The 11609-nt window shown below is 30.9% G+C and overlaps 1 protein-coding gene across 3 annotated transcripts in view; it reads left to right on the plus strand.

Annotated features, from left to right (window-relative positions):
* Nucleotides 1–3248: 3248 nt before the first annotated feature.
* LOC144968199 (nuclear receptor subfamily 2 group E member 1-like) overlaps nt 3249–11609 on the plus strand; it is an 81182-nt gene continuing 72821 nt past the window's right edge. The window contains exons 1-2 of one of the 3 annotated variants that reach the window (XM_078906307.1): nt 3249–3482; nt 10868–11462. In XM_078906307.1, the coding sequence (XP_078762433.1) occupies nt 11429–11462 (34 nt within the window). In that variant the 5' untranslated portion in view covers nt 3249–3482; nt 10868–11428. Of the gene's footprint in view, nt 3605–10867; nt 11463–11609 lie in introns of all 3 variants that reach the window. The other 2 variants (XM_078906310.1, XM_078906308.1) reach the window with 2 other exon arrangements.

Below are 11609 nucleotides of genomic sequence, written 5' to 3' on the forward strand. Positions count from 1 at the left end.
CTACTACTACTACTACTACTACTACTACTACTACTACTTCTACTGTCATAGTGATATAACGATGATGATTATAATAATAACATTAATATTAATAATTGTCATCATAATGACAATCATAAATATAGTACATGTAATAACAATAACAGTAGTGCTATTAGCATGTAAATCAACTTTTGTCTAAGTTAAATATCACAAACACAGATAAACCGTCAATAGCAAATAATTATTAAACATCCTCATTAATATATGACAAGTACTTATATGATTATATACATAAAATCTTTGATCACTTGAATAGGAAAAAGATAAAACTCACCCGAGGAAATGAAGAATTCACACCAAAACAGCAAGTTACTCGTACGTCTTTGATGATTGATTATTTGATGAAAAATTGGAGAACAATGATATGTTCTTTTCACCGTCACCAGTCGTAAGACAAACGGACGCATATATCTTAATTTTTGGAGAATGTCTTGGCAGAAAGTCGCATATCCGAAATGCGTCTTTTTGTGAAAGACAAATTATGTCATTCGGTGGACGAATAAGAGAAAAAGACGCATATTACAAAATGCGACCTTCTGTCATATCCACATTCAATATGCGTCGATCTGTCATTCCTCGAAACGAATTTAAACCAAATTAGGTCAAGTCACATATTTTCAAAATGAAACAGCTTTTTTATTTTCAAAGATTGAGCTACCAAACCCAGATAGAAAAATGCGCCTTTCTCTCAAGTATGTGAATCTCAGAAAATGTCAATTTGACCTAGATACCGATATGCGTCTTTCTTCCCTATCACGGCAGAATGTAGGGGCCCTAATTTCTTCACTATGGGGCCCTATTTCGACATAGACGTTACGAGTTCTACACATGCAGTGGCGTATCCTAACTTGGGTAAAAAGGTCCACTGCTCTATCTCTCAGTCACATTTCAATATTATGTAATTTTTACATCACCAAAATGTTAAATCATGACATAAAATGAGATAATTTCTCCTTAAGTATGTATTACTTCTTCCTTTTCTTCTTCTTCTTCTTCTTCTTCTTCTTCTTCTTCTTCTTCTTCTTCTTCTTCTTCTTCTTCTTCTTCTTCTTCTTCTTCTTCTTCTTCTTCTTCTTCCATCAGTTTTTAAATTGGAAAGTAGGTGAAACAGAAAGAAAATTTATCGGCAGTTAAGATGACACACAATGTTTTTGTGTCCGAAAACATAAAGTTAGGTGAAAAACAAGTATTAAAGCAGGCTCTCTAAGAGTGTCGATTTTAGGGCCAGTGTCGAAATTCGGACCCCCTACCTTATAGCTTTCAAACACACAAACACACACTCTCCAACACACATATTCGCACACACACATACACACACAAACACACTTACATGCATATCTACTCTTTCTCTCTCCAACCCAAAACATACACATATAAGAGCATGTTGAAATCGGGGCAAGGCGCTATACAAATGTCATTTCTTCTTCTTCTTCTTCTTCTTCTTCTTCTTCTTCTTCTTCTTCTTCTTCTTCTTCTTCTTCTTCTTCTTCTTCTTCTTCTTCTTTCTTCCTTCTCTTCTTCTTCTTCTTCTTCTTCTTCTTCTTCTTCTTCTTCTTCTTCTTCTTCTTCTTCTTCTTCTTCTTCTTCTTCTTCTTCTTCTTCTTCTTCCTTCTTCTTCTTCTTCTTTCTTCTTCTTCTTCTTCTTCCTTCTTCTTCTTCTTCTTCTTCTCTTCTTCTTCTTCTTCTTCTTCTTCTCTCTTCTTCTTCTTCTTCTTCTTCTTCTCTTCTTCTTCTTCTTCTTCTTCTTCTTCTTCTTCTTCTTCTTTTCTTCTTCTTCCTTCTTCTTCTTCTCCTTCTTCTTCTTCTTCTTCTCTTCTTTCTTCTCTTCTTCTTCTTCTTCTTCTTCTCTTCTTCTTCTCTTCTTCTTCTTCTTCTTCTTCTTCTTCTTCTTCTTCTTCTTCTTCTTCTTCTTCTTCTTCTTCTTCTTCTTCTTCTTCTTCTTCTTCTTCTTCTTCTTCTCTTCTTCTTCTTCTTCTTCTTCTTCTTCTTCTTCTTCTTCTTCTTCTTCTTCTTTCTTCTTTCTTCTTCTTCTTCTTCTTCTTCTTCTTCTTCTTCTTCTTCTTCTTCTCTTCTTCTTCTTCTTCTTCTTCTTCTTTCTTCTTCTTCTTCTTCTTCTTCTTCTTCTTCTTCTTCTTCTTCTTCTTCTTCTTCTTCTTCTTCTTTTCTTCTTCTTCTTCTTCTTCTTCTTCTTCTTCTTCTTCTTCTTCTTCTTCTTCTTCTTCTTCTTCTTCTTCTTCTTCTTCTTCTTCTTCTTCTTCTTCTTCTTTCTTCTTCTTCTTCTTCTTCTTCTTCTTCTTCTTCTTCTTCTTCTTCTTCTTCTTCTTTCCTTTCTTCTTCTTCTTCTTCTTCTTCTTCTTCTTCTTCTTCTTCTTCTTCTTCTTCTTCTTCTTCTTCTTCTTCTTCTTCTTCTTCTTCTTCTCTTCTTCTTCTTCTTCTTTCTTCTTCTTTTTCTTTTCTATCTTCTTCTTCTCTTCTCTTCTTCACTTCTTCACTTACTCTCTTCTCTTCTTCTTCTTCATTACTTCATCTTCACTCTACCTTCACTCTCACAATTCTCTTCCTCTGTCTCTCTTTCTACCTAATCTCTCTTCTTCATTACTCATCTTCTTCTAATCGTCCTTCTTCTCTTAACTTCTTCTTACTCTCGTTAATTATCTCTTCATTACCTGCTCCTCCTTCTCATCTAAGATCGACTCATCTCAGTACTTCGTCTACTTTTCTTCTTTTCTTCTTCTCTTCTTCTTCTTCTTCTTTTCTTTCTCTTCTTTCTTTCTTCTTCTCTTCTTCTCTTCTTCTTCTTTCCTTCTCTCTTCTCTCTCTTCTCTCTTCTTCTCTCTCTTTTTTTTTTTTTATATTATCAATACTAAGCCTCACAACAAAACACATTACACACGTGACACACACACCTACCCCATTGATATCCTATGCACTTTCTCTAATCGTTCATTCACTTCCCGTCGAAAAGATTACCCTGAAGTGATAACGACTGCCACTTCATAGCGAGACAGCATGCGAGAACGCAGACGACGGCATCGCCTCCGCCTATCGTCACCCTATCAAGGCGGTGACAATTGGCGGTAAACCACGCCCACTCAGGCGTGTTGTGACGGCTGGCGATACGCTCCACTTCTCTTATTGGCTGTCGAGGACAGCGAGGTCACACGGGGGTCAACCTGAGGACGATTGTTACACAGTTGAACTGACATGGGAGTCAGGGGGAAAGCTTGCTGGCTTGCCGTGTCACCTCGACAGCGATACAAGCTGGCAAATGGATAATATTTAATTTTATTGACAACATCATCATCATCGCCGTCGTTGTCGTCATCGTCATAATGCCAGTGCTTTGAATAACTCTTAGTGTCTTTGTGAGACGCGATAGGTGACTAAATAACACAGCATTCTTCCACTGGATACAACACTGCTAAGCGGTAACTGCAACAGTAAGAGCAGCGATTAGCAGTTAGAATATAAACTATAATATCCATATGACACCGAGTTTCAGTCGCAGCAGCGAAATCGCGACAGAAGCAGAAGTGCTTTTTGTTGACAAGTTATTCATTCAGTGCGTCTTCTCGTTTTTCGTGATCTTTGGTGCATTTTGGGTTTATTTAATACCAATCTGTTGTGTTGTGTTTTTGGTGTTCAAATGGTGATTGGAATCCAGTTTCAAAATCATTAATGATTTATTGATAGATTTCGTATCGTGGATGGATTTTGTTGTATATCAGATTGTGTTGTATAATATATTGTATTGTTGTCAATTTGGTATTTTTATAGAAAATGTATGTATATATATATATATATATATATATATATATATATATATATATATATGTATATATATATAATATATATATATTATATATATATTATTGTTGTTATATAAATTTCGTTTCGTGGCATGAGTGAACGTGTTTTATTTATTTTCTTTTTTTTTTTCCTATTTTTTTTCTTTCTTTTTGTTTTGTCTCTTTAATTTATTTTTTTCAAGTTCTCCAAAATTGAACATTCAATTGTTTTTTCTCAAAGTTGCAATTTCAAAAATTTGTTTAATGATATTTTATTTCCATTAGAATTCCATTTAATAATTGGTTAATTTATCCATATGATAATTTTTATAATGTGATTTTTTAAAGCTTCCATTTCTATCCGTAGTGTTAAAATCCACGGGCAAAAATCCAGGGTAAAAAGAAAGCTAGTCAATAAAGCCATTTAAACATCAAACAAAAATAACAGAAATAAACAATTTTCCTCACTATTAAATAGTATCTAATACCATAATTTCTGTGATCCAATTGAAATCATTCAAAACACCATTAAAAATGAAAGAAATAAAATAAGTTTGATCACAATTTAGATAGTTGGCCTTTGATGTGATCCAACTTACTTCAATACTCTTCAAACGTCCAATCGTGTTGGAATCAATAGTCAATCAAGGTTTAAAATGATAAATTAGGAATTAAAAGCAAAACTAATTATTTAATATAAAATATTTAACATGGTTGATTACAATAAAGAGATATTTCATGAATACAAAAGTCCATAGTTAAACCCCCCCCCCCCCCCCCCCCCAAAAAAAAAAAAAAAAAAAAAAAAAAACAAACAAAAAAACAAAAAACAAAACAACAAAAAAACAAAAACAAAACAAAAACCAAAAAAAAAAAAAAAAACAACAACGAACAAACAAACAAAAAAAACGCGAGCTTTTATGAAGCACAATATCCACTAAACGTGCTCAAAGCGATTTAACTAAAAATCGAATTGTTCAAATACATGGCATGTGATAAAATCTTGTGGCAGAGACTTTTAAAAAGGTGTATGATTTAAAATAGCTCAACATTTATATTAAAAATTATTAAAAACAATTGCTCAAGTTAAAAACCACAACAAGAATTTATAAGTTGTATCAAATAAAATTTGTAATTTATTTTTTAAATTAAGATCAAGTGTTTTGTTCATAGAATTTCATCAAATTGTTCAAATACATGACATATCGTCTGCTAGAATCGTGAAAAAGTTACTTGAAAATGGATGATTTGAAACACCTCAAAAATTATATCATAAAATATTAACAACAATTTTGATAAGTTTGTATAAAATTACACGTGTTGTCATTTGATGGTTGATTTGGATCAAGTGTGTAATGTGTTATTCTATAAATCTACAGTTCAACCAGTTACATCAAAGTATTAACTCTCTCCTTACCAGCCATTTTCAGGATTTTCCCAAAAACTTTACACCCAACCAACACAAACATATACTTTTTATCACTCAAACACAATAGAAGTAAGTTCTTGAGATAAATAATTTCTGTAGCAAAACATGCTCTACAACACACTTTTCATTTTCTTTGAATTTTATGATGTACAAGAGAATTTTTAATAAGAAAATGTTGGTTGTATCGTAACGAATGTGACGATTTTCCTATAGTTTGTAAGGAGAGGGTTAAAAAAAAACAAACCCAAACGCATGTCGTCTGTTGAAATCGTGGTATACAGACGTTAACCCTGATGAATTCCAATAACTCACAAATCATAAATATCAAATATTACAAAGAATTTATGAATGATATCAAACTAAACGTGGCCTCCCTGCTTCACTAGTTGATTAGGACTAGATCTATGTTTGTATCGTTACATCCAATTGTTAAAATGCATCTCATGTGTTGACATCTTGGAACAGAGGCTTAAAATTTAATGGGTTCATATAATTCATCAATAATATCAAATATTCCAACACATTTCATTTATTCATTACGGTAAAGATATTACGTTTTATTCTACAATTCTATTTGCTCAATTTTCATCTGAAAATGAAAATACAAGAGTTGGAGTCCAAGAAATACAGACTGAAGGCTAGGGGAATTCAAATCATTTATACATTATATCAAATCAAAAATGGTATATATTTTATATACCGATAAAGGAATATTTTATGATACAAATATATTGACTAGTTTTTTTTTTTTTTAAATATAAGAGTTTGAACCAAAAGTTACAGACTTAAAGCTGAATGAATTATAATAATGTATTAACGATGTAACATCAAAATATTATATATTTTATAATGGTAAGGAATTATTTTATTATACAAATCTACTGTCCAGTTTATTTCTTTTTGAAATACCAGATTTAGGACCAAATAATACAGACTTTAGTCTTTATGAGAATATAACAATTTATTAATGATATAACATCAAAATATAATATACTTTATAACGATAAAGGAATATTTTATGATACAAATCTACTGTCCAGTTTATTTTTTTTGGTTTGAAATACCAGATTTAGGACCAAAGAATACAGATTTCAGGCTGTATGAATTATGATAATTTATTACTGATATAACATCAAAATGTAAAATACGTTATAACAATAAAGGAATATTTTATTACAATATAATCCTACACACCTACACACACATTCGTTAATTGAAGTTTGAATTGGATGTACCAAACTAATTTATTCTTCATATCCAATCAACAATCTACCATAAATATTTCTTGACGTCATCGCCATCCTGTTATAATTTATCATAGAATTTCTCACATCCAATTTCCTTTCAATTTTCAAATTCACAGATTTAAATTTTTAAAAACCCAGAGGTTTAATGAATGATAGATGAATTACAATAATTCATAAATTATATATTAAACCTATAACATTTATTATTTAAAATGGTTTAAGACAAACTACTACATTTTATTCTATAAATAAAGTGAAATATTTACCTATCTGTCAATGTTAACATGGTTAAACTGAAATAATTTATAAATTGTGCGTTATTTATAAATATAATTTTTGAAATGTTATAGGCTATGTATTATGTTATATTGTTAGGATAAAAGACAATTGTATTCTCTAACTAAGATTAACTAGTTACCTATATCTAAATATTAAAATGCATAACTCGAAATCAAGGAACAGAGACATTAAGATGGAAAAACAAAACCAATTTTTAGATTGTGTTATTATTTATATATATATATATATATATATATATATATATATATATATATTATATATATATATATATATATATATATATATATATATATATTGAAATGATATAGGCTATGATTTTATATTTAATTAGGAATAAATAATAATGTGAAATTGAATGTAAGCTTCAATTTAATTACAAAAACAGCTTACATTCAATTTCACATTATTTTTTATTTCCTCGAGCTTCGAGCAGCAACATTTACATTATTTAATTAGGATAAACTACAATTTTATACTACAACTAAAAGGTAACTCGTGACTCTCTAAATGTTTTTAATGCATGTTTAGAAACCAAGAAGCAGAAACTGAAGGATGGATAAACGACAATTTTATTCTATGACCAAAGGCTAAATTATAATTAAAATACATAAATGTATAGAATTCAAGAAGAAATCGCTACTTCAAAATGGCGAGATGAAAACAATTCGTTTATTTTGTATTTAGAAAGGAAAAAAAATAAATAAATATTTGCAATGATCAACGGGTAATTAGTTTGATTGTGGATTATCGTGTGACAGGTGTAAATAGTTGTCGTTGCCCAATAGTCGCTAACACGAAGTCTAGACATCAACAAAGTAGAGGTTTAAAAGCTATGGGACGGATCAACGTGTACATATTTGCAGGTCTGATAGCCGGAAGCCATTAAGGGGCCTGATTTAACATTGTTGAAATGGGCAATAATATTTTGCGTTGGTTTTAGAGTATTTCCATCGACAACAATGAGACCATGACAATTTGGGGTATCAGACCTGTATAAAAGTACACATTGGGTCTGATGATCATTCACAAAATAAAATATCTCCCACCACCTTCAAACAAAAAACAAATAAAACAAAAAACAAACAACTAAAAACAACAAACCAATTTGATTTTAATGAAAGTTGAGGGTTTCCCTTCCTTCCTTTATTTATTTATTTATTTATCTATTTATTTATTATTTATTATTTATTATTTATTTTATTTATTTATTTATTTATTTAATTTATTTATTTATTTATTTATTTGATTGATTGATTGATTGATTGATTGATTGATTGATTTATTTATTTAATTATTCATTTATTTACTTTACTTTAATTAATTAATTAATTAATTTATTTATTTATTAATTTTCATTTATTTATGTATTCATTTATCTATTTATTTATATTTTTGTCCAGTCTAAACATGCCCGTTCTTTCATATACTGTACTATAAACATCTATATAGCGAACATGGTTTTGTCATTTGTAACCCGTCGTCTGTATTCGTTATGACCTCGGGATGGACTGGAAACTGTAAAACTGGATATAGAACTAAAATGGTACGAAAATAATGTAATAAAAAGGTTGTCTTTCCGAGTCATCGGATGTTTCAAACTAATTTATCCTTCATATCCAATCAACAATCTACCATAAATATTTCCTGACGTCATCGCCATCCTGTTATAATTTATCATGGAGCCAGAGTTTATCCCGGTTTCTATAGCGTGAAACGGTCAATAGCAATTGCTTGCTATCCTTTGGATAGGACACTAGTCTATACGTAATTTGAATTCTTTTTCAACTTGATAAGTTGTAATTTTAGTCAGAAAAGTGAGTGGAGCAGGCACTAATGTTGATAATAACAAGAAATGAAGTGAGTAGGAAAGCGCCAGAAGACAATAGAGAGTAAAAATTTCGCGGCCATGGGGGCTCGAACCCGCGACCTTACTGGGTGTCCCTATCACGGCTAGGCGGAGTTGTCGTACCAGTAAGGTCGTGGGTTCGAGCCCCCATCGCCGCCGCGAAATTTTTATTCTCTGTTGTCTTCTGGCACTTTCCTACTCACTTCAATTTCTGTATTTTTATGTTCCACCATAACGCATAGAATAGCATTCAATCTTCGGTTTTATAGTCGTGGCTACAGGAAGTAAATTTGGGCATGTATATAGCGCAATATCCACTAAACGTGCTCAAAGCGCTTTACAATGGGCCACTGGCCAACAGCAACCCTTAACATGTAGGACGGAATAATAACGCCTGTTAGGCGATATTACATTTTTTTTCCGACACAGAGGCAACAGACATGTCTCATTCGTCCTTAGTGTTTCGTTCATAATGTTTTGTGGATAAAAGGGAAACCCGAAACGTCCACAGTTTCTGTCAAATTGAAGCTTACAATTCAATACTTATCTTTATTTTATTATTTTTTGTTTTTGTTTACGTTGGTTTGAGAGTATTTCCGTAGCAACAATGATGAGCCCAAAACATTTTTGGTTATCTGACCTGCAAATAAGAACACGTCGCTTTTATGATCCATCAACGGTCAAAACCGATTCAGTGATAAAATATGTTACCTAAAAGTAGCCATTAACAAAATGGTACGAGTATTACTGGATGGAGAAGAAATAATAATAACAATAGATCTTTATTGTCCCTAAATATAGCAATTTGTCATTTAGTTACACTTGTTATAACATTATATAACTATAACATTGAACAGATATTTCACTCGTACTTATTCTCTCTCTCTCTCTCTCTCTCTCTCTCTCTCTCTCTCTCTCTCTCTCTCTCGTACTTATTCTCTCTCTCTCTCTCTCTCTCTCGTACTTATTCTCTCTCTCTCTCTCTCTCTCTCTCTCTCTCTCTCTCTCTCTCTCTTTCACGCTGATGATGAATTCTTAATAAATACAGAATAAAATGATAACTAATGTCATTCTTCTATAAAAAGTAATAAACAAAAAATGGATAGAACAGCTTCATAATATAGCAAAATATCAAAACACGGAATGTTTCGGGTTCAAACCCCATCTTCAGCCAACACCTAAAAAAAAAAAATAAAAGCATTCATTTTCTTATTTATTTAATTTGTGACCAATACATCTTTTTTTTCTTTTTTTAAAAGAAAGAAAAAGCAAAAGAGAAAAGAAATAAGAGATACGAAAATTAAAAACAAAAGAAGAATATTATCAATATAAAAAAAACTCCCCCCCCCCCCCCCCCGCCCCCCAAAGAAGATATTTTCTTATTCAAGTATAATGGTTTATCATTACCATGTAATATATGAAACATCAAGAACCAGCCAAAAATGTATAGATAAATGTATGAATAGGTAAATGAATAAATAGATGAATACATGTATAGATAAAGAGATCAATTAAGGGATAAATCGATAAATTGGTAAATAGACAAATGAATAAATGAAAATGTAAATAAACGAGCATTTGGTGAGTTAACTAAATAATAGTTGGATAGCTGAATGGGTAGATTGATTGATGACTTAATCAATGTAGGAATGAACGAATGAATGAATGATTAAATGGATGAATAAATGAATAAAGACATTGGTAAATTCATCAACAAGTATATAAATAGATAAAAAAAACAAAGAAATAGATAGTTAAAAAAATAAAAGAATAAATAAATGACAGAATAAATCAATAAATGAATACATAAAAAATATAAAAAGATAAGAATAAAGAGAATAATAATGATGAATATAATAATAATAATAATGATAATAATAATAATAATAATAATAAATAATAATAATAATATAATAATAATAATAATAATAATAATAATAATATAATAATAATGATAATAATAATAATAATGAGATGATGATAAATAAATAATAATAATAATAATAAACATAAATAATAAAATAATAATAATAATTAATATAATAATATATAATATAATAATAATACAATAACAACATTATTATTATTATTATTATTATTATTATTATTATTATTATTATTATTATTATTATTATTATTATTATTATCTTCATCATATTCATCATTATCAGCATCAGTATTGTTATCTTCTATGTTGAAATAATCTGTCTTTCAGTTTCCCGACACCCCGTTATAGCGACATGTGTGACAAAATCACAATCAAAAGTAGGAATTGTCGGATATAACGAAACGAAATAGAAGGAACTCACAGTCATTCAAATCTCCACAATGAAAGAACATCAAAAACATAGCTACTTATTTTGACAAAATTTATCTACGACAGGGATAAATTGTGAAATATGTCACGTGAATGATTTGAAATATCTTAGCCGTTTTCTGGAATTTTCGACTGGCTGGCAACCATTATTTCGTGACGTCATAATTTATTTCAAGCCTATTTTCGATACGTCATAACATCATTACGAGCCTACTTTCGTGACGTCATAATTCACTTTAAGCCTTCTTTCGTGACGTCATAATTTCAATCCAAGTCTACTTTCATTACGTCATAATTTCGTCACCGCCACTCCTCTAAAACGGCTACCAGTACCAGGGATCTAAGGACTCGATCACACCCCTCGCTGACGGCTGACCACCCTAGCAGGTCTACCACCGACCCCACCACCACCTCCACCCATCCACCCACCCACAGGGCTATACACCAAGGGTTGACGACATGGCTACCCTCAACAGGCCCACGGGCTCATCCAGTAAGTACATATAGGAGGCCTAGCACTCATTCCTACTTTCTTTTCTATTGACTTTGTTGGTGTTGTTGTTTTGTTGTTGTTGTTGTAGTTATTGTTTTTGTTGTTGTTGTTGTTGCTGTTGTTGTTGTTATTTGCTTTATTAATCTT

The sequence above is a fragment of the Berghia stephanieae genome, chromosome 3 (genome assembly GCF_034508935.2).
Source record: "Berghia stephanieae isolate SIO BIC M18660-M18661 chromosome 3, UCSD_Bste_1.3, whole genome shotgun sequence".
NCBI lineage: Eukaryota > Metazoa > Mollusca > Gastropoda > Nudibranchia > Aeolidiidae > Berghia > Berghia stephanieae.